We start from the raw sequence: 24,900 nt of genomic DNA on the forward strand, positions 1-24,900 counted from the left end.
AAGAAGATGCTGGCAAAAGAATAATGCAATGTTTTACCAATGTTATAGTTTAAAACCATCAAGAACCTTGTACCTCTGTTGATAGCAAGAACAACCCAAGATAAACACTGCCGCAAGTATTGCCCTTTTGCCTATTACTCTTTAAGAAAAAACATAAACTATGTAGCCATCCCTTAAATCCATGATTACAGATTATATTTTAAATTCTTCTTTCCTGCTTTTTGACACTACAGTCCAGACTTGATTTTCGAAAGACAGTGAGTATTCAAAAACTAGTCCAGACAAATGGGACATTTTATTTAAATACAGATTGAAAACTCTGGCTGCTCTACTTCATTTAAAATGTTCACAGCCTTCCCTAGAACTGGTCTGGGTTTATTTTTCTTTTTATAACATTCATTTCTAGCCACACAGAATCCTTTTCATGTTAATTTGAAAATGCCTTGCTATTTGATAAATTTTAAACATACTATTAAACCTTCATTTTTAAAAGACTTCTCCCCTCAATATCCATCTGCTGGTTTATCACTGCATCTATCTGTGGTATATTTAATCTATATCTTTTTTCTCTTTTCCATTTAAGTTTTGTATTTTAGAATTCCATTTATAACAGTAAGTTTAAGGCACTCTATTATAAAGTGGACAAAACAGATTAAGACAGAGCTGTATCTATATTTAGCAAGCAGATTCAATAGTAAAGTGAAAAATAAGAGGACACCATGGTTACAAATTTAAAGAACCACTCAGACTGGACTGCTCTTGCTGCTCAAATTTTAGTGCTCCAATTTGTAAACATTGCCAAAATCACTTTCTAGTTAGAAACTGAAATACAAGCCTATGCTACGTAATTATGAATTTCTCATGAGTTATACTAGGCTACTTCAGTTTGCCTGTAGAAAATAAAACAGTAGCAAATAATCTGAGCTATTACATTCTGGAGTTTTATAATCACATCACCCAAATACATAAACTGAATTAATGTATTACAACAGTCCATTTCCAGGTCTACTTTTTACTTCCCTGACACCTGCCTTTCAATCCCCTGCAACAGGTGTATTCTCTACTAGTCAAAATCCTCCAGTTAAATTATTTATAAGCTTAATCTATTTTCTTTAGAAAATATTAATGATTTCCAATTCAAAAAGAGAAACTACATGTTCAGCTCCTCAAACACATTCAATCACAAGTGAATCAAAATTGTTCTTTTCTGTTAAATCCAGATATTTGTGCATAAAGCATGTAGACAAATGGTCTTCACTGGTACATGTTGCAATGGACTTTGGCATGATTTTTCACATGACTGATGAGTTTTTACACAAATAATGGATGTATAAAGACACTGAAAATCTTACATGAGTCTGGTTTCCACTGAACTCAGAATTACAAACGGGTACAAACATATGGCTCCAGCAATTCATCTCTGTGCCGTAGAAAGTGGACACAGACAACAAAACCTCACCTTAGCACCTGCTGGGATTTAACTAACAAAGTCAATCAGTTACAAAACATTTTCTTATAATTAACTAAAAGATAACACTTTTATGCAAATCTCCTGCTAGGTAACAGAAAAAAGACTTTTGAAGAGTCTGTTCTCTGCGAGATAATTTAGTCAAATGGCTGACAAGGAAAGAGCTGAGTTCTTTACCTTTCTGTCTTGTTAATGAGACTTGATATCTGCGCTGCTGCAGCATTTATAAGAGCAGAGACATGAGAATCCCTTGACTGTATCTTACTTATAAGATATTCTCTGTAAGAAAATACTTTACTCAGATGATATTTCTTGAAAGCTTGCAAAAAATCCATTAGCTCTTCAATGTCACCCTACAGGAAAGAATGTGAACAAATGTGAACATTTAATTAGCTGTAATGCTGATTTTGGCTAACAACTGTGAGTGTCAGACCAGATTTCTTCGTTAATAGGGCAAAGTTAAAAAATTCCTACAAGTGTAAAACAATAAGCTTGTATCAACTTAACTCTAATGATCACATCAAATGATCATGGTTATTTCAACGAAACAAAATAAATAATGTGCAGAGATTTTGGCCTCATAATGTCAATACTGTGTGTACTTTCCCAAACAATTAGTGCACATTTGTGCCCTGAGTTAACAGGTCATTTGATCAGATATTCACAATTACATACACATGCAACCCTACCAGTGTAAGCAGAACTGTTCTTTACGATGTAATAAAGGGTCACATTTTCAAAGGTGTCTGTAAGTTGTCTTCAAAGCTAAATCTTCCATGTATGTTGAGTACAGCTTAGGGAAAGCCAAGCCCACTGCACACAGGCTGGCTTAGAAGCTCCCCCTTCCAACAGTGGCAAAGAGGAAGGGTTTAGATAACTACAGATGGGTCTGGGCAGAGATCTGAGTTAGGCACACAGTGCTCTATAGCAGACATTCTGCTAGCATACATAGCCAAGACAAGGTCTGCTAGTTACATGACCCATGTCTGAGCAGCCAAAACAGAGTCAAACCTTTTTTCCCTTGCTCTACCTCTTTGACCTGGATGCTTAACTGTCTTCTGCACAAAGTGCTTGCTGCATCTCCCTCTGACAATGGCCCGTGTGTAGCTTCTGTATACAAGGTTGTGCATCAGGTTTTAGGAGTGGGCCTTACATGCTCTGACACCTACTTTCAGATGTTGCTTTTTAACCTCCCCCCTCAACCTGCAGGACCACAACAATCATATTCTTCCTCAAGAAGGAGCCATAAGAAAAACTCCCAGAACTTTTGTAATCCAGAACACTAACTTTCAACACAAATGGAGGAAAAAACAACCAAACAAAAAAAGCAAGCCATGAGGAAACAACTCAAGCTATTCTGTTGCAAGAAGTTTAAAATGTAACTGAAAACAAAACTTAAGTCCTGAACATACTCTCCATCAGCACCCCCTGATCATATGACCTCAAGATACTCAATCCCCCCTAAGTACATAAACATAGTACTTCAGACACACCACAATTGCAATCATCTACATATTTGGATTGGGGATCTCAGTACATCTTCTGAAGTATATAAGAGCACTTAATGCCTAGGGTTTTGAACATATGCATATATCTCAATATACAGTTGTGTAGATGTCTAGATGTGCATAATGAATGCATTATAATTTTTTAAAATACTTTCTATGAAAGCTCATAATGAAAGTGATAACATTAATTCTGAAACATTTCTCGAAAGCTACTGCAGGTTTGTATTCTGTCTTTAGGTTAGAAATGGAGATACTATCCTATTACCTGTATTTTAGAGTAACCTTCCACTAATGTTTTAGCTGCTTCCACCTTCAGTTCTCCCCTTGAAGTGGTATTTGTTATCTGTGTAAAAAAGATAGTATGGAGCTCCTTTCTTTGGGTAACAGCCAGCTCTCTATAAGCCTTTGCAAAATATTCCTCCTGCTTTATGAAAAGGAACCTCTTTAGGCAGTCCTGCTCCAGTCTGTGAAGCTTGTCCAGAAGACTTCTGTATTCTACAGCAGGCTGCAGAGAAGAAAGAAATAAATGCATCAGAAGCGATTTTCAGAATTCAACATATTTTAAAGTATCAGTGCTACTAGCTCATATAAATTTTATAAGTACTTTAGTTACTGTCATTTCAGGTTTAAGTGAAGGCTAATATTGAATCAGTGTACACTTTGCATAGTTTTCACCTGTTTGGATGGCAGGATTGCACAGTTGCCAGTCTCTAATCCAGATACCACTTCCAAGGCATAATAAAGTCCTTTAATAATTCACAAGTCTTATATAACATAAACTATATAAAATCCCATGAAATTCAACACAAAGACTATATATGAAATTAATTTTTAGGTTTCATCAATCCTGAAGTCCTATTAAAATTAAACAGACTCAGACTCATATAACACATACCAATTAAATAATAATAAACATAATTTTAAAACCAATATAAATTAGAAAAAAACATTATTCTACTAAAAAATCTTCAGAAGTTTTTTTTATAATTGGTGACCAACTTTAACTATCAGTTTCTACAAATTAATCCAACAGCATCATTTTAGATTTACATTTACAACCATGGCAATTACATTAAAAGCTTCTTTGCCAGAAATGCTTCCTCTTAGTTCTCTAGTAAGACTTACATATTCATAGTTTTAATCTCAGATGGCATAAAGTCATTATAGAATCAAAACATACATGTCCCACAGAGCAAAGAATGCTTCTTATGCCACCAGAGCTACCCAACAGTCACAATGTCAGTCTTGTTCTAAATTTCATTGCAATTATCTTGAGGAGAGCTGCCCTCCACACTTCACTTCTCATTCCTAAGAGACACATTGAAGGCAGCAAATAATTAATCAAAAAAGAATAGAAATTCTATGTTTTGGCTGAGAAGGGGAGGAGGTTATTGCTCTAGTTGTTTTCCACTGCCATCCCTTGAGTGTCAGTACACCTGCTGCCCAGGAAAATGGCTGTGAGCCTCATGCTCCAGAATGTCCTTCTGGACCACATGCTGTGGCAAGTATAAACCCAGGTCCTTCTACAGACAGAAAAATCAATAGCAACAACAATGATAGGATATGGTAAATGGATCAGGACAGGTACTGGACTTGCCTTAATTGCTTGCTTTACTCCTTCTATTCAGGATTTTTAGTACAAATCAGACTGACCCAACACCAATACATTCCTTACAAAGCAAAGCCACTTTGCTGAGAGTGTATTTAGTGTGGGTTCACACACTGGGGTTCAGGCCCCTCTCTCTGCAAAGGCAAGACTTAGTGAGGTCTAGACTCCTTTTATATCCAAGAGAAGGAGAAAGTCTCCTGCAGAGTACAGTACACCTCCTCTTTAAGAAGGTGCCCACAAGTATCTCTTCCTTCCCACCTCTTGTGTTTCTAGCACCTCTAGTTCAGGATAAGCATATCCCACAAGTATGGAAAGCTACACAGAGTCACAACTTAAAATCCACCAGGAAATATCAAAGAAATTCTACTGGTTCACTAGCCTTGTGCCATTAATTTTCTCTATGCAACAGCCTGATAAAACAATGCTCTTCTTGAGAGCCTCAACATACTGGAGTACCTTTAATGGGTCATACTCTGCAAAAAAAAAAAACCTTTGTGTGTCAAAACTTTAATCATGAATTGACATAAAAGACCTAAACAATTATGGATACGTGATATGCAAATACCTCTTGTGGTCCAGAAGCAAAGCCCCACTGGTAAGTAACAAACTGCACTATTTGTTCCCACCAAGTCACTCTCTTAACAAACATGAAACATCAACTTGGGGCATTTTAGCATTTTAAACTTACAGAGATTAAATATTCAAAATTTACCAGAATCCCTCCAAGTCACAGGAAGTTGTTAAAAATAATAATAAAGAGTGGGGGAAATCAGTTTTATTGTAAACATTCAATATACTCAAAAAAAGACATGGAAGACTGGAACATTGTAAGGAATCATACTCTGACTTCAGTTATTTATCACAGAGGCTATTTCCACTCCTCGCTCTGTCTAAAATACAGATTGTTCTGCTTGCCTTCACTCATTTCAGAGGGAAAACAGCCCTTGGTTGTGCTTATATTCTATTTTTCTTCAAAAATAGAACATAAATATTGGAAGCTTTTTACCTAGACTGCAAGGTTTATGATGCAGGGGTTTGATCTGCTCTGAATGTGCAAAATACTTCACACAGTGTCTGAAATCTCAGAAAGTGTTGCAGTAAAATAGAGTAAATAAAAATACACCACTTTGCAATAGTATAAGTGATTATAAAAAAAACCCAAACAAACAGGGTAATGACAACCCTTTGTCTTCAGATGTCACTGATTCTCTAGAGAAGAATTCATTTTCTGGTAATTAAACACAATTTCTTAATAACAGCTACCCTTATTATGACATCTGAATTTTTGAACATATTTAATTGTAGATCTTTACTCTTGTAGGAGGGTAAGTAAGCTGTTCTAGTCTAAAAGAGAAACCATCTCCATAAAACTACATATGATGCAAAATATCTTGATTTAAAACCAGATTTACCTTTTCATTAATTTTCTTCATTAATTCCTCAGCTTCTTCATTTACAGCTCGTGCTTTTTGGCATTGAGCCTCCATGGTCTTCCTAGTTTCCAGATTACATTCAGCTGTTAAAGCCACCATCTTCCTTTCATACTCCTCTTGAACCTCTTCCTCCATTGCAAGAAACCGCTTTTTGAAAATTGAACTTATCTTCTTCTCCACATGAGGAAAGAGGCTGTGATTTAAGACCATGTTCTTCAACATCATAGCAATCACTTCTTTACAGATCTGTGTTCGACTGGCCTCCAGATCAGCGTCTGCCCGTGTCAGGCTGGCAACCTCCAAACTGTACAAAGGTAATCAGGACTGTTAGAAATCGCAGATTACAGGAAATTTGTGTCAGAAAACAAGATCCTTGTATCTGGAGCATTCAATCTCTAGATTGCATCTAGATTCACTCAATACTGGGTAATGAAATGGCAGTCAGAAATGCACAGGAATATCACAGTATATGAGTTTATTAATCAGGACAGTGATCATTCATTAAACAACAGTGTGTATCAACTTCTACTACAGCAATTTTAATGAAGTATGTCTGCACTTCCATTTCCGACAGAAAAAGAAAGATCTTTTCTTTACTGATACTCAAAACATTCCCTCAGATAAAAGCCAATAGAAATTTCTGACACCACACCGCAAAAAAAACCCAACTCACTATCTCTGTTGGGAAACAGATCAAATGGGCACCTGAATAGACTATAAATTTTACTGACTTTGTAAAATAGTTCTAAACTCACTGACCCATCTAGATTGATACATCACTGTTTCATATTCTTGGCTGGTGAACTCCCTTCTTTGCAGGGAAGAGGGGACACTTTCAATTTCATGCTGATACAAATAAAACAGCTGGTATCTGACTCTCATGAACATTAACAGAGTTCTAGAAAGAGATTAAAACCAGATGGAAATACAAGACCTTTTAGAAAATGCAATATGTCATGTTGCATATAAATACATTCTCATTTATCTGTAGAGTTAAATTGGAATTATAATTATTCTAATTTCATATACAATACAACTACTCTAAATTCGACACCTGAACTCAATTCCACACTGGAAAATTCAGTGGGTTTTGTTCCTGCATGTCAAATAACATGAATACACAACACTGTATACTTCTGTTGTGGACCATGTATACACAACTTTCTTTGTGACCTAAAAAACATACTTTCAGGAACTTAAACCCATTCTCTTTTTTTTTTTGCTTACACTAAATTATTGATCTAATTTTTCTACAGAACAATCTCAGAATAAATTTGAAATCCATAGCAAAGATCTTGATAAGACTTGGCAAGAGAGTGGAATGATACTGCATTCAAAATCACATAAATGAAGACATGCAAATCTAGAAACACTTTGCTTTTTTGTCAAACTTTCCTTTCCTTATGAAAGTAAAGTTTAATTAAAAGTAAACCACTGACATATCATCACCGCCTCCCTGACAGCACAAGAGATGTATTCTCCCCATCTTGAAATTGATGGGATGGAATTGTTTTCTTACAATGACTCAAATACTTGAAGTATTTGGGAGACTAGCTTTGAAACGTAATCATCTACCACAGACTATTTTCTGTTGCAATTTCTTGAAACCGGAGAAACACGCTGGTGATGGCTGTCCTCATCATGGCAATCTGCTGCAGGGCTGGCTGGTTGGCTGCAGCTACTAAACCTCCTCCATTTTACCCCCTCTTCCTTATATACAGGAACAGAAATTCCTGCAATTGAAGTACCCTGAGCCTGCAACATCTCTCGCAGTAATCTGAAGATCCTGTAAGAGCTAATATTTGCTATAATATCCCCAAGGCAATACAAGCATCCAGCTTCTCTGTCCTGTCTACAGATGGATACTGCAGCTGGAGGTACACAGCTTTCTTGGGTAACATTTCACCTATATTCATGATGAAGTACCTCAGGGCACTGATCCCTGGGGAGAGTCCTTCTTGCTCCAGGAAAGAGGGCAGGTGATGGCAGGATCAAGGTAACAGGATGCTGAAGCAACACAGCAGATACAGATGTGTGTTTTCTCTTAAGTCATCTTGCTTACAGTCTCAGGACTTTTGCTGACACAGCCAGCTATTATCAAGCTGTTTGTGACAACTTGAAAAAAAGAAGTGTTTCAGAGTTGTGTAAATGCACTTAAACAAAAACAAGGAATCAGAGAATGGGAGCTTTCTGCTATAATATTTCTCTAATGACTGTGAGGCAGTGGTAGGAGGCTTTCCTTCATAGATTCATGAATTCATTACTAGCCTGTAAAATCCAAGCCACCAAATTTATTTTTCTGTATTACTTCCTTCTTTAAGTTCAGCAGCTCTAATTTAGTTGAAACATATCTGTCTTCTGTGAGAAACATCCTGGCTTTCAAGCATCTCCTAACAACAAAGAACTAAACATTTTAATCAATTGTTCCACTAGGTAATTTCTCCAAAGAATCCCTCATCCTCAGAATTTTATTAATTACAACTTTCAACTCTCTTTGTTTGCTGGAACAACAGGTTCCTTAGTCATTATTTTTCTGTTCTTCAAGTATGCAATGATAGATGGTTGCCTCAGCACCTACTAACCCTTTCTTACTGAGATGTGAAAGACTGAATTCCTCATCTCTCTCCTTGGAAAGTAACACTTAACAGCTCTACCACATTGTTACATAATTCATAACACATGATTTATTCCTTATCACAAATACAGGTTTTTTTTAAAGCATGCTTCAAAGAAGATTAAAGCTATTCCTCACCCACCTCCCTGTTACTTTTCTACTCTTCATCGGTGCTCCCAAGAATGAAAACCCCAATGAAACACCATCAGAACATTTCCTATTATCTTTCCCTCAGTCTTCCCACAGCACATCTTCCTATTTGCTGCAAGTCATTACAGACTCAACCTGATTCCATTTCCAACAAGATTCACCCTCAAGGAAAACTACAGTACCCCAGTAACTCCACATGATGCAAAATGCAGGAGGAGCAATGGTAATAATCACCTGATGTTGCAGTGCCAGCAAGCGAATACTGAGGCTCCTAGGATCTCAGGTGTATTTAACCTGCAGCTCACACTCTTCATTTTCCTGACAGCACATTGGTGAAGAAGGCAAAGGAAATTTATGAACTGTTCCACCAAACCAAGGGTAATAGTAGAGAGAAAAGGAATTACAGGCCATAGCTCCCCCAGATCATGTCTTTGAAGACAGCAGCCACACCATCACCTTTTGGCAGCGGCAGCTGAAGAAAGGTTGTGGCTGTAAAAACTGAAAGCTCCCTTCCATCTAATGTGCTCTACTTCTAGTATGTGATCTTCATACAGCAGCCAGCAGAAATGAGACAAGCTCATCACACACATCAGAAACCTTGCTTCAAGCTCTTTACTCAAAACAGAGAGGTTGAGGGCACCTCTAGCATGCTGCATCGTGCCCACAGTCAGTAAAACAGGAATCCTGCACATATAATAAACTGAATGCTTTCATTTGGTTTCATTCAAGTCCCTCAGAAGAACAATGTTTACAGTCAACCAGATTAAATGTTTCACATCACATAGGGAAAAAGAATTCTAGCCTGACACTGTCTCCTCAAGCCAAGGTACATTTAATAATTTGCTTTAAATGCTCTGCACTCTGCTTGTTACAGTAATTGGTGTTTAAAAGGTCTTGCCTCAATTCCTGAGCATATTCAGCAGCACAGAAACATGAAAGCTAATGATGTACAGGTAGCTGACGGCAACCTATTGATGAAAAAGATGAAAGCTTTCGTTGGACAAAGCATGCAGAGAAAGGATGAGGACAGTACAGAAGGCAGGTGGCACAAAAGGGTGGGGGAAGGAAAGCTGAACAGACAAATAGAAAATTAAACTTCAAACAGCAAGTGTAAAGCTTTTTCACTCACTTGAAGAGAAAGAGGTTTTAAAAATCTGTTAGAGAGATCTGGAAGAGGAGAATCCCAGACGCCAAACACAGAGAAGCACAAAGAGTGCCTGAGAAACTGATGTCCTCCATAGACCTAATGAAAGAATACAGGAAAGCAGCTGAGGTCAGGAAACCAAATATAGTTAATTCAAAAAAAGACAGACCAAAACACAACACAATACCAAAAATGGAAACCTCTCATTAACAACCAAGTAATTGTGTCTTTAAGTCTTATTATTCAAATTACAGGCCCACAGAGAGAATTTTTGAACAGGAGAATTAATTTAACAGTCATAAAAATAACTTTCAAACATATTTTTAAAACTAATTCTGAATTTATTAAGGTAAGAAACTACTGTGACACAACTTCCTGAAGTCTGAAAGGGAGAGAAGCATTAAACAAATTCCCCTTCGATGACATTTTCTCACCAAAACCAAAAAGCCTGTCATTCTCAGAAGCTCATCTCTCCTCTGCCAATGCAAGTCAATTAGTAGCACATGCATTACAAAAGTGTCCAGAGGAGACTGGAGCTCTGTGGTAGTTGTTTCTGTAAAAGTATTGCTTCAAATACACAAGGCTCCTGAAAAGCACTTAATTAAGTAATTTAGAGCCATTTGTGGACACTTTGTCTCCACTGTTTCCACTTCAGCAGTGACTCAGAGTCCCAAGGTACAAGGTACAGCATCTGCACGAACTCCTGGCGGAGAGGAGAACGGAAAGAGGGAAGAATGGACAGACAGACCAGCACCCCACCCCAGTTACAGCCAAAGCAGCACATGTCCTGTACCCACGGGCACACTGAGATGGGACAGCTGCAGTGAGGAAAGAAATGGGAGGACAACACCCAGACATTATGGTTCAAGTTGCCTTGTCATACTTCAGAGGAGTAAAGATGAAGAAAGAGTCAGACAAGAAGAATCACAAAGAAAATAGTTCCTGAAGTGCTGGCTTTAGTCACAGTAAACAAAGAAAGCCAATTTGAGTGTAATGGGCATTAGAGATCTTCAAAAGCTGCTGATGTGGTTTGTTTCACAAATTATCCATTTATTGAAGGGTTAGTAATACAGCATCAGTAGGCTGGGCTGTCTTTTGGTTTTTTATCTGTTTAGTTTGTTGTGTTGGTTACCACGTCAATGTGACCCCTCTGTGCAGCCCCATACCTTCCTCCATTCAACATCTCCTTCCTTTTTTCCTTCCTTTGCATTCCATGCTCTCCTGCTGGGTCCAGTCTCAACAGAGGCTGTAAATACTTTGGCGCTGGGATTTACACAGCTGCAGCACAACAAGGCACAAACCTCTGCAGGAGACTCAAACTGTACTAAAGTAGAAGCAGAGGCAATGGCATGAGGTCCGAACACCCACCCACAGCCACTGACTGCCCAAATTCTTCTGGCACTCCTGTGCCAGAGTGGGATGTGTTGGCTTTCCCTGGTCCCTGCCTGCTGCTAGGCTGTGTTAGCACAGGTCTGAAGATATTCTGTGACACACCAGTAGCTGTACTGGCCTGCAGCCAGCTCAGAACTGGGGGAGTTCATCCATCAGTCCTGTGGCACTTACACAGACAAGCGTGAACTCAGCACAGCTCACACAGCAGCCTACAGAGAACACAAACATCAGTAAATGAAATTGCTAAGAAAGGTACATGAGCACTATCTAAGGATGCTTTCACATGGATGAGTCACAGGTTAAGTTTAGCTTTCCAGAAGTCAGAATGCTGACAAAACCAAAAACAGGATTCCTGATATACAGCCAAGAAATAATAATCAAATAAAAAACTGAAAAAGATGAAAAATTGAGCTGAGAGACCAGAAACTCTTCAGAAAACAAAGATTCATGAAAACCTGATAGAAAGTCTAAGTATTAGATCTGGCAATAGTTTCACCTGTCAAAAACCCCTAATTCTCCACAGCAATATAAAGACATTATTTCAATTTTTACAATTATCTGTTTAGAAACCATTTTTAAAATACAGCATTTAAGGGACTGAGAACCTCTGCATTGCTTCCAGACAATGAGAAATATGACAAATCAGTGATCTTCAGAAAATAAATTTTAAAAATACATCTACCTGCAATACTGCTGTTGCAACACAGTTCAGAAAATGGTTATTTCACTCTTCTGCTCAGAAAAGCAACTGTGCAAAAAGAGTGTATGAAAGATTCCAATTCTGCTTCTGGTGAAGTCATCACACATTTCACCACTGATTTCAAAAACACCAAGTTCAGCCTGGATACTAACAAAATAATAAATAAGCATTATTGCTATATGCATTATGCATTAATGCCTGAGGAGCTTCCAACTCTGCTATGATCTCATCAGATTCTTCTCATCTATCCACGCAGGGTGAGTATTCAGATGACAGAAATGGTAGGACATATCAATCTTCATTAAAAATTATATGGAATAAAGCATCAGGAACAGCACAACTCTCAAGAGAAGACTCTCTTCTGGATGAGATAAATTGTTCCAGGTAGACAGTAGAAATGACCCTTACAAATCTAAACACTTCATAGTTAGCCAACATCAAAGAAAAGTGGCATTTTTAAGATGAAGAAAGATATGTATTTATTAATTTTAAATTACTTGTTTTCTTCAGCTCCCCAGTCTTACAGGCTCCTATCATATATTAAGCAGTTGATCTCAGATTAAAAAAAAAAAAAAGTATAGTTTACAAAGTATAGTTTACACACTTGTGAAGTTTCTAGCAGTATTCATAAAACAGAACCAAAAATGCAGGGTTTGGAGTTCATACCATGAGCATTCACTGCATGTTACATCAACGTGATTACTATTTAGTTATATTCCTGCATGGTACACATTTCACAAAAAGAATATGCTGAATATGCTCTCCCTTCAAAAATTCTAAACTTTTAATTACATTCTTTCCAAGTTATGAAAAACAGAAATTTAGCTCCTCTTTTTTTTTTTTTTTTGACTAATCATGTAACTATTTCTCACCATTTTCTGTGTAGGAATAGTCAAGTCTAGGTGCTATGACAACATGATCATTTATTCCCCATCCCTGGCAGTGTTCACAGCCAGGCTGGGTAAGGCCTTGAGCAACATGGTTTGGTGGGAGGTATCCTTGCTTATGGTGGGGAGGTTGGGACTAGAGGATCTCTAAGGTCTCTTCTAATCCCTGAAGATTCTAGGAGTCTGTGATTCTTACTTTCCATTTAAATTAAGGTTTTAAAAAAACCATAGCTCCATAGCAAATCAAACTGGCATGTATAGCAAGAAATTTAGGTTTTAAAAGAAAAAGTGTACTTCTAAGATCATGGTAAATCGTTTTTATTTTTCTGTCAAGCATTTTGGAGACAGTTTGATCCTTTTCTCTAATACATTGGCCTCAGCATCCTCTACAACAGGAAAAAAATCAGCCTTAAATATACAAATATTACTTACTCATTTACTAAAACAATTGGCAGTATGTATTGTGTATCAGCAATCAGGTTCAAATTCAGCTAGAGCTTTGACAAACTCAAGGAAGCATAGCTGTACAAAATGAAGGTTAAAAAAAGAAAAGGTGTAGTGGAAAACCATTTAAGAAATTAAGTTTTCTTTAACACATCTGTATCTTTTGAAACTATGAGAATGGTCAGCTCCATCATACTGGACACAAACCCAAATTGCTCAGCTTTCTTCATATTCTCCTGCAGGCATATAGAAACAGAGACCCACAACATTTTGGAACTTGATCTTCTAGTGTGCACGTCAAATATCCAAATCATGTATCTTCCCCTCATTAGTATTCACTGCCTAGAAGCCAATACTCAGTAATATACACAGCAAGGAACCTAGTGAGAATAAAAGCCAAGCTATTTTGCTGCATAATGTACATCAAGGATATGATTTATAAGAAAAAAATCACAAAATGAGTAACCAAGAAGCTTCCTTATGAAACATTAAAAGTATGTTTTGTTCTCTAGCCAGTGCTCCTGACACTGCAAACTGTCTACACTCCAAAGCTCTCCCTGTCCATAAATATTGAACACATACTCCTGATGTATCTCCTAAACGATTTGGCACTGTCACTTCTTAAAAGACAGAACAGCTCTATGCTGCAAAGAAGAAAACATGTGGCTCTTACTTTTCAGAGTTTTCTTCTCATTTCTATTTGACAGACCAGAATGATTCCAACCATGACAGTGCAATGAAAAGGATGCTATCAATTATGCTGCCAAGCTTGTATGTATGTCACATTGACAAAAATGAAACATACCTGCAACAAAAGATGCGGAAGGAACTAGCAAGCTATCATACAAGCAAGATGATGTTGGTTGGCTGAAATACCTATCACCCTTTCAATCATCTTTCATAGCAGGAATCACTGTAACTCTGGATACCTTTGTGGTCTATCTACTATCCTCACTCTGGAAAAGGAAAAGATAGCTTAGAAGGTGAAGCAGGTTCGTGAGTGTTGACTAATGGGCATCTACTTTATTCACTGCAACGCTCACCTCTTTAGAGGTAAACAAAATAGAAACTGAGGAAAGAAAAGGAAGCAAGAGACATATGCACTAACTTCATAAAAAAAATTAAAACCTTTAGCCCCTGGACACATATTCAAACAAGGATATGAATACTGTTTTATAGGTTTAGAAATAAACCTGTTAAAAAAATGAACTTTTCCAAAGGTTGCAGGAATATTTTCTAGTCCATCTGAAAATAGTCCAGCAATTTTTTTCAACCTAGCTAGATACTAACAATCCCTGAAATAAATGAATACTAAAGTGAGTTAAAAAAAATGTTTGATCCTATTCTTCTTAATATTCACAAAATTATTTTCAGGATAAGCCTTCTCAAATCCTGAGTTGCTATAGTTATAAAAACAATGACCAATGTGCAATTGATAAATTCCCAATTATCAGGGAAAGGCAGAAAAATAATGATGTTAGTTACCCTTAAAGAAAGAAAACTCCATCCATGGTCCTGTAACTTTTCAGCTTCTACAGATTTTGTAGTTGCATAATACTGCCTTTACCCTCATTTACCTGGAGGTAATGATAAGACTGCATAAATAACATCTGCTCATCCTCACATTAGACCTTTTTGTAAAATTCAGCTGAAGAACAGATGACCTTTAACAGTGGCATGTTTCTGTCAAAAAGCCTTTCAACAGTATCAGGAGTGTTTCTATGCTCTAGCAAGTGGTCCCATCAATCACAGGTACATGGTATCTTTTTGGCAGCACTACAAACTGTCACACCTTAGACTCTGATCCAGTTGTTTTCAAAATACACTGCTGAACAGTAATGCTGCCACTCAGCAGGGCCTCTCTTTTCTAGGACAAAAGCCACCCTTCTGAAAGCAGAATGTGTTAAGCAATAGTAGAATACCATGTTTTAGTGTTTTCTTGCACACCAAGAAGTTTCCCTTCACATCGTGAACCATAGAGAGACAAAACAAGGTTGGATTGGAAAACCTGCATGTTTCTAGATGGTGTTGTGACTTCTACAAGTGAATCAATATGAAATATGATGGCTTTCCCTTCCCATAGATTATTGTCTAAAACATTCAAAAACCTAAGGTAGTGCACTAATACGAGTAAACAGACACTATAAAAAAAACAATGAAGAGGAGATACTCAAAACATATTCAAAGGTTTGCCTGATGATAAAAATAATAAATGTGATGTAATAGCAGTGAATTCTTACTCTTCTAAAGCCTGACGCATGTTCTCAGGTTCTTCAAAGGACAGAATATCAATGATTTGGTCATTCATAATTATATCTTCACTAAAGAGATCACCTGAATTAAATTGAGAATGCTCCAGTTTGTGATTTTGGCTGAGATCAGGCTGTATATCCTAAAAAAAAAAAAGGGAGAAAAAGTAGAAAACTTTAGATTATAAAAAAATGTATAATGAGTGTCTGATCTAATTTTATTGCAGTTTAACTTTGGGTGAGAAGGTTTCTACTTATCATCAAACATTGGAAAGAGTAGAAAGAGGCTGTGCAATTCAGATATGTATCTGAAATCAAATATACTACTTTTATTTCAGACTGATCTTTTTTAGTATATAACTGATGTGGGATACAGATTAAGAAATGGAGAACACTTGTGAAAGTCATCTAGGAAGTTGTCTTCCACTTTAAACTTTCTAGGTAATTTTTTAAAAAATTGCTTATGACATACAAATTACGTACGACAACATTACAATGTTATTGGGTGAAGAACATGGAACATGGATTAGTCCTATCCATGCTGGAAGTTACTCAGTTCACAGAGACTTCAGATTGAGGGCTAATAATATTTTGTAAAAACCCCACTATAAATATCTGATGCTAGAACAAGCTGGACCTTTTTTACTAATTCATTATCACTATTTCTTTTGTAAAAAGACACAAGTCACATCCTTTTCATTTAAAGAGATTAATTTCTCAGACCTAAAATAAATAAAAGTTACTGATGGTGTAATTTTCAGCAGCAGAAAGGTTGTAAGTGATTTGTGAGCTACTCTGGTCAGTCCAGATGGATGAAAGATCCACCACCCTTTCAGCAGACAAGGGGTTCAAAGCTCTCAGCATACTTCTGTTAGGACTTCTCCAATCACTGTAATATTCTCACTAAGGTCTCTAGCTCCCTCCCAATGAAGTTGTTATACTGTACATAAATACAAAAATAATTAACAGAAGGAATGGCTGGAATTGCACCAATTTGATTAATATTTATCAGATTCTGTATTTTCTTTCTCTGGTGCAATATATACTGAAATACTTTCTTCAAACTGGCACAGAACAATGAAAATACTTCATCCTCAGTCCTATCTGTTTTGCTTAATCACTGAAGATATTATTGCATATCGAAGAAACTAAGACCAAAATTCATATCCCTATTCCTGATAATCAGAAAAAAAATTGCACCCAAGTTGCTGTGTTCAAGATAAGTTGTATACTCCCTTGGCAACGTCTTATAACCCAGAGACATCCTGCTTCTAATTCTGAGGGATGGAGGGGAGGAAGAGAGGAACATGGAAAGAAATGAACAGGCAAAAGGTAATCCCCCTCTGAACTAGGGCCAATATTCAGGTACTGATAGCAGTTTTTTTGATCAGGGTATCATTCTTACACTCACCTCTAAATGTGACTGCACTAAAGTTTAGAGGATGAAGAGATTACATTACCTGTGAGCCAAATCCATCCCTTGATGGCTTTTTTTTCATCTTCAAAAACTCTTCAAACAATCTTAGTTAGCAAGTTATATCATCACATATGATCAGTGAAAAAAATTAAATAACCTACCCTGACAGACAGTACAACTCACCTGGTTTTTACTACAGAAACTCCATTTTAATATTTGGGTTCGGTAAATGATGAAAAAGACAGCACATGTCAACACCAGGGAAACGAAAAAAGCAATGAAGAACGCTGAAGCACTGATGGCATGGCTGTATAAAATCTGAAATTAAAAGATAATTTAATTAAAATGTTATTTTATTATATATAAAGATCAGGTCATAACTACAATTCAAAGACTGTAACTGTAAGCAAACTCTAAATTATTTTTAAATGGCTTCACACAACTTCAGGATTTCTCAGCACTATGTTATTACTACATCTTGATGAATGTTTTCAAACAAGTGAGTATTTTCAATAGGTTTCCAATTCAAGCAAGAGAACTCCACAGACTGATTTTTTTTTGCTGTGACTTTTGGGTGCCCTGTACTTACTAGCCTATTTTCCAAAGTTGCCACTCTTCTAAGAAGTCTCATTAAAATTGCTGGCATTTGATGTTGCTCATAGGTTCTGGAAAGTCAGTCAGATGTTGGCTACTTTAATTAATGGCCATTTCTTGATTCAATGAAACAGTAAACACCATAGGAAGGAAGTAACAATATGAGTTCAAAATAAATATGCAACTGACACCTCCCAATCTGTGTGCAACCTTGCAGCTTCTGCATTAACCTGAGTCAGAAAAGGCTGGCAGGAGCACTGGAACCATGAGCCACAAACAACTTTGTAGACCTTCCACTTTAGCTCTTAACTTAATCTTTAAATTGAATTGCATTAAAAATTAATTTTTACTTCATGCTCTATGTATGAAAAGTTAATTCAGTGTTTGTTTAGTTCTACGAGATCTTTCAATGAAAAACATAGCACAGCTATTAGTATAATGCTTCACCACTGATCATTCTGTTGGGGCTAGGAACTGTAAATAATTAACATGCTGCTTGCAAGCTGGGTTTGTCTTTTTCTTGGAGCAGAAACCTAACAGCATTTCACAGAGTCAATGGTAATTCTGCACAGGAAACAATATTAAAACATGGCCCACAATCTGAAAATAATTTATTGCACTTTAACATCTCTGTCACATCAGGACTCTGACTGAGATTCCTCCACTTTCAGGGAACAGGAGATGCCATAGATAATACTTAGGGGAAAAATGCTGCTTTGAAACCACTTCATCATTTTGTCTGAACCCACTTGCAATTGCCTAATTTCTATGCACTCTGTGAAATTTAATGATCTCTCTAGGCTTTTGGGGAAAGCAAGGATCTGGTGAGGCTATGGATTCAATGAAGCTGGAAAGAAGCTGCTTGAGAAGCTGCTTTTCTTTTGGTGAAGAAAAAGCACTGGCTACAGAATGACTCTGCTTTCTAAGTAAGAAGTGAGACCCACAGTGGGACAGTCAGTCTGCATGAGGGCAGACAGTTTTGTCTGTGCTTTTATACTTAAGGAAATGGGCTCTGGAAGGACAGTCCCTGTCATTGGGAGCTGTCAGTCCAAGCAGAACACAGCAGGTGCTTAATGCCATCTCAAAGCACCACAGCAGATGGTGCAGGGGAGGTGCCAGAGACCTGGCTCAAGTCAAGACCAGTGTTGGCCCTGCAGATCGACCTCCAAACCATGGGCACATCAGCAGGCCTCAAAAGCCATTCCTTAAGCTAACCTCTAAAGCCATCCCAGCAGTGGGAAGAGGCATTACAGGCCCAAGTTTCTTTCAAGAACTGATATGCTCCCACTGCTTTGCATGATGCTGAGGGAAACAAACCTCATAAAAATCAGTGTAAAGGAATTATTATCATCTCTCCCATGCAACAGGCTTAGATGGGAGAACTTCCCATTCAGCATCAAACTCCCCCAGCCAAGGGCAGAGGCACAAAGTACTGACAGGCCCTGAAGCGCTGTGGGATGACATCTGGCACTGACACTCACATGAGCAGTACTCATATTTTTTTCATAACTCACAAAATTACCTTGTTCCAGGCAACCAAGCACTTTCTTCCAGTGGCACAGAAGAGAAATCAACAAGGTTTGTGAAACTTTAAAGAACACCTTTGTATCTAAGTGTTCAAGCAAATAATGTGAAAGCTGATGGGACCAATGTAGCATGACACTGCCATGACTACATAATTAATTCTTCACTTTTCATTCCCAGATACTGTCTACTTAGTCATATATGGGCATTGGCTTTAACATATCCATGAAAAGGCTTAAATAATTATTTTTAATAGATAAATCTGAGCTGGAGAGCATTTATGACAGCTGACAATATGAATGAAATAAAATACATCACACCTTCTCCAGCTAATCCTAATTTCCTTGCACAAACTGGTTTCATTCCAGAACATCTTATGCTTGGCCACAGCATGAAGTCAAATATTATGCATGTGAAACATGATGTGTTAAGTAATTTCTAAGCTTTATTTTTCAAAAAATTATGGTATTTTCCACACATCTTTACCACACATTTTAGTTACAAACCTGTTCATTTACTAAGTTCAAATGCAGCTGAGCTAATTTTACCTCCCTATGGAACTGTTCATAAGAACTTTTTGAGGTCTAACTATCAAGTTCAAATTGGAAAAAATAATAAGCACAGTAAAAAGGTTTTACGTAAAATAACAGATTGCAGAAATTTTCATGGTCAGTTGAGACCAATGTAGTTTACAGTCTTGGCTTAAGACATCAGCAACTGCTGCAAATCAATTCATACCAAATTTTACAGAAAACATTCATGAGGCTATTTTTCTAACCAGTCAGCTACTTCATGGTTTACACCTCTAAGAGTTTCCAAACCAGAGATTTATGTCAAGTCCATTTGTAATTCTTAGCTATACAAATGTCCAATCCTTTTAAATATTACTAGATCTTTATCCAGGGACAATGAGTTCTCTAGCTTATGTATAGTTTTAGTTTATATCATGTTTAAGCATGGCTTTCATTTTAACAGAATGGGCACTTGATCTTCAATTACCACAAAGCCACATCTGGACATGTTATCTATTACAATAATAAACGCTGAGAATGCAGAGATCCCAGCAGAAGAGAATACTGGAACAAGAGGCTCCTGTGCCCAATCTCCAAACAGATAACTTTTTCTAAAGACAGAGAGAAACTCATGGGACAGGTCCATGGAAGGAATGAGTGGTCTAGTCCTCAGGACCTATTCAGGCAAGTCCTATCCACATGCACAGCCATGGCAAAATGTTCTATGGTGCAACAACTGTTTGCTTCTGCCTGAACACAAATAATCCCAGTATTCTTACCAACCAAGCCACAGCTTCTTTAAAAATGACCCCATGCAACAGCAGCCTGTTAAATTAATGAGAGGCTGGGGGAGAGAAACAAGTTTGGTGAAGGGATTACTCTAGCAATGAAACTGATGAAGTAGAAAGTTTTTTAATAAAAAAAACTATCTAAAAGAATAATAGTCCTGCAATCAATGTAATTTTGAAGGTTTATTTGGCCTGCTTAAAACTACTTTTCAGAATTACTTCAGAAGCCAAGAACAGAAAGTCATATTGGAAGAATGACTAGTTAAAAAATGAAAGGAAGCATAAACTACTCCACTGTTTCCACAGTTTTATTTGTCAGGCTTGAGTATCAGCATCATACAGAAACCTTTCCTCAACAGGTGGAGGATACTTTTACCCTTTTGTAAAAACAAAAAGCTTTCTCATGGTGGTTAGGCACAGCAGCAGGTGAGCATAATCCTCACCTCAGTTTCCTATGCCTGGACGATTCCTCAAATGAAAGAACATGGCAAGGAGCATAATAGCATTTTTAGATTTTCCATACTAAACAAACATTGCTGGTTTAAGACAAAAAAAGACCCTTTGAGTCCTGTTTTCTTCCTCTTAAAATCTGAGAAGGCAGAACCTATGTATGATTACTAGCCAATAGCTGAGTGATGAGACATAAGTACACAAGGACATCCTTAGCTCCTAGGATTTACTTTAGATCATCCAGAAGTATAAGCAGGAGAGTCAATGTAATACCAAATCATAGAATTTACCTTGGTCTTTTCTTCTTCCGTTACAGTAAGTGATGCTGTCAATGATACGAGATGTGTTTTATTCTGAGAGAGATACAAAAAATTACCTGTATTAAAAAAAAAGCAGAATCCACTGGCAAACAGCCTAGAGTCTCTAGAAAAGCCTCTCTTTAGATTAGCTATACTTCTCATTAAGCTTAAAGCTGAAATAAATCTCATAGGAAAATGCAGTGTACTTAGGGGTAACACTGAAAGACATGGAAGCAGCTGCTTTGTAGGATTTACTCCCCATATCCCAATGCACAAAGTATTACATTTTTCTTTGCCTACAAAATCTGGGTTGACTGAGAATGCATGGATCAGGAGCCACAGTCAGTGTATAAATCTCTACTTTTACCATCCCCTGTTTTTTTTAAGTTTTCCTCTCCACTGCTCTAGTACCACTCCCATACACATGGAACACCTTTTCCTCCAAAACCAAGGAGAAAGGCAATTGAAATGGGAAATACATCTGCAGGTTATAATTTCATGTAATTATGAAAACCACAGAAAAACCATCAAGCCATATTTAAGAGTTGAAAAATTTTACTTTGGCAGAAACCACATGTCCTGTCTCCTACTCAAAGCCAGGCTAATTCCATCATTAGACCAGTTGTTTCAGAGCCTGATGCAACAGTTCTCAAAATCAGCAAGGATGGAGATTTCTCAGCTTCTCTGAGAAATCTTTCAGACACAGAAAACTCTTATACTAAAAGGTGTCTTTCTTATGAGCAATGAGGTTTTTTCTCTGCTGCAACTTGTTTTTCAGTTAAAATAAATTACTTTATTATAAAAATATGTCAAAACTTTCAATCTCGCTTCGGCTTCAGGAATACACATGTGGGACACTTATTTCCAAGACAGACCAATAAACTGAAGAGAAATATGAAAGTATAAAGAAAAGCTACAAGAAAACACACAAAAATACTTTACTTAATGAGGTCTAGGACTTCTTAAGCTATGAAGAATAATTCATACATTTATAAGTTCATGGTAATCAATCAGAGACCCTAAGAGTTTCATTTCATTACATGATGACCTCATTGTTTAGGCAAGCAAGAACCACCTTGGAGACTGTTTTTTTTACAAAACTTGTGAAGAGCAGAATAAAATTGTGAATAAAATACCTGTGATGAACTCCTGAAAGTTAGCTTCGCAGGCAGTGTCAAGACCCTGCCATGCCACATTTCTTCTGTATCAAGAAGTGCAGAATAGTTGATTGCAAAGTGTTCTCCACCTATTAAAACAGGGATATGGATAGACTTGCTTACTTCCATGAAAATTTCTTAAAGATCCCTGGAGAAGGCTTGGGACAGCACTGGAGCTTTTCCTTTCTGACATAGCAGATGCCACACATCCAGAGTAGACAGTTCATGGCCACTTGAGCTCAGCAACATCCTTCATATCTGCTGTCTCTTAAAATTCAAGCAAATTCAGCCCAGGATTTGGAAACTGCATTAAATGATGCCCCAACCTACCCAAAAGCATTATTTTTTTGATACCAAAAGTCACATGATATTATTTTAAAATATTTTTATTATAAAATGGACTGCCTACATTTTAACCACTAACTTGTTGAAACCAAAGAGAAATCTGACAGAATTCAGGTGAATTTTGATTCACAATGCACTGAAGTAGGAAAAATTATTATGGCAAACACCGAGCATGACAGTACATAGGCCGGTGTAGGCAGAGCCTTTCTGTCCAGCCCCAGTGGCAAGGTACGGGCTGACTTCAGGATTAATATAGTAATGACCAAACCTCAAACTATGCAGAAATCTGGTCTGCTGGATTTTCTTCCACTTCAGTATTTTTCACACTGATTTGTCTGGAAAAGCCAGCTTCAACTCCAGATTCAGTAATTATAAATAAATTACGTAGTAGCTCCAACTTGGCATACTAGATCAGATATGAAAGCCATTTTTCTATTCTTTCTCAGGGATAATTTTTTCTGGGAAATCTCTGTGGAAAGCCAACAATTCCTCAACATTTCCAAAAATACCAGTCCTGCAACCATTGCTCACACTGCTGTTAACAGAAATGGAGTTTGGCTAGCCAACTGCAATCAGACAGCAGCCCCAGGCCTACTTATTTCCCTTTTCTATGTGGAAATCTTTCACCATAAAACTATCATAACCAGAGATACTTCCATCATAAACAAGAATCAGTGAACACTTCTGAAGCTCCTGGAGAAATGTCGTGACTTCCAAAAGCAAGCTGCTCATTTTCGACATGCTTGTGATTAGGAAAAAGGAGATGAAGAAGTCAAGAAAGATAAAATTTAATGCATGTGTACTGATTGAACTGCTACCAATTAGAAAAGGAACAAACTGACTTCACAACTGGAAGTTTATTTCTTTATTACTTGCTTTGACTTTGTAATTTGCTCAGTTTGGAAAGAAAACATACTGACAAGAGCTGCCTTATTTCTGATTGTATGGCCTTTTTCAATTCCAATGCACCTCAATACCTCAGCAAGCTGAGCTGCTACACTTGGCTAAAGAAGCCTCAAAATATGATTAAAATGCCTTTTGCAGAAATTTTTAAAAATACCCAAAATGAACAAATACAATTGTGAAAGACTCTCATTTTTGATGGCAACTTTTACAAAATAAAAGAGGCTCAGTTCTGTGCCTGGAAGACTGGAAGCAGTTCAAAGGTGTGAGTCGAAACAGTTAATAGGAAGCTGACATATTGGAAACTGCAGCCTAAAACCTTTACCAGACTTATTTGCCTGTATTAAATGATAATCAAATAATTTACACCACAATAAATAAATAAAAAAATAAATAAACAAACAAATAAATACAGTGATTTTAACAGATGCACTTTGACATGTGTTATGAGGGGTATTTTACTGCAGATTTTGTTACCTTGCAAGAAACTTTTCCTGTAAATCTGTATGCCATCTGTGGTCTTATTCCCACTGTTTTTTTGAACACGTAGACCAGTAATGTTGTCCATGAGGACAAGATCTGTGATGTTTGTTGAGAGCAATGTGTTGGTGTTATTAATTACAAGTGTAATGTATGCAGTTTGAGGGTCACGTTCAACATCCACCTGAAATCAGAAATATTAGTATTAATGGTGCAAGGCAGCTGTATGTGCATCTTAACAGCAAAATTCATAGCCCTGATTACAAATAAAACTTCATTGTAAGTGTAAACTTATTTTCTGAAGGTATTCTGAGTGATCTGCAAATGAAACTACACTCAGTTTGATCTCACACTCCCAGTGAGATTTAGTCTTTGGTATGTCAAGCTGTTGCTTGGAGACAGTGGCAGAAAGCCAGAAGGTGGAAACTCAGCTCATACACGACCAGAAGTGTAATCAAATTCTGAATATCCTCGTGATACTGCATACAGCACAAAACTGAATCATAACTTTATAACCAGAGTTTGGAAAATTCTTAAATTTCTACCTTTGTACCACAAGGATGTTTGTTTTGCAAGCTTCCTCACTACAGAGTAATTCTCTCCATGCTGTTTTGGTCTCTATTTTCCTTTCTTTCATAGCAACCCCCTTCTCTGAAGGATGCCAGCTGTCTGGACTTGCCCTTCCCACATGAGGGCAGATGGAGCCACCAGTGAACATAGGAGTTCATGGCTCTGCTTCCAATTAGCAGTGATGGTCACAGACTAATCAATCTCTAGCAACATGTGCTCATGTGATTATTTATTCCATTAAGCCCTGAAGTCTTATTGAGCAA

General features: G+C 37.2%; 1 protein-coding gene across 4 annotated transcripts in view; it reads right to left on the minus strand.

Moving 5' to 3' along the window:
- Positions 1 to 24,900, minus strand: part of EVC2 (EvC ciliary complex subunit 2) — a 61,342-nt gene that overhangs the window by 22,505 nt on the left and 13,937 nt on the right. For all 4 annotated transcript variants that reach the window (XM_053975143.1, XM_053975141.1, XM_053975142.1 and 1 more), the window contains exons 5-12: positions 24,065 to 24,251; positions 22,319 to 22,428; positions 21,174 to 21,236; positions 17,199 to 17,333; positions 15,590 to 15,741; positions 5,998 to 6,322; positions 3,242 to 3,481; positions 1,646 to 1,821 (exon numbers count right to left, since the gene is read on the minus strand). In XM_053975143.1, the coding sequence (XP_053831118.1) occupies positions 1,646 to 1,821; positions 3,242 to 3,481; positions 5,998 to 6,322; positions 15,590 to 15,741; positions 17,199 to 17,333; positions 21,174 to 21,236; positions 22,319 to 22,428; positions 24,065 to 24,251 (1,388 nt within the window). The remainder of the gene's footprint in view (positions 1 to 1,645; positions 1,822 to 3,241; positions 3,482 to 5,997; positions 6,323 to 15,589; positions 15,742 to 17,198; positions 17,334 to 21,173; positions 21,237 to 22,318; positions 22,429 to 24,064; positions 24,252 to 24,900) is intronic.

Source organism: Vidua macroura, chromosome 4 (genome assembly GCF_024509145.1).
Source record: "Vidua macroura isolate BioBank_ID:100142 chromosome 4, ASM2450914v1, whole genome shotgun sequence".
NCBI lineage: Eukaryota > Metazoa > Chordata > Aves > Passeriformes > Viduidae > Vidua > Vidua macroura.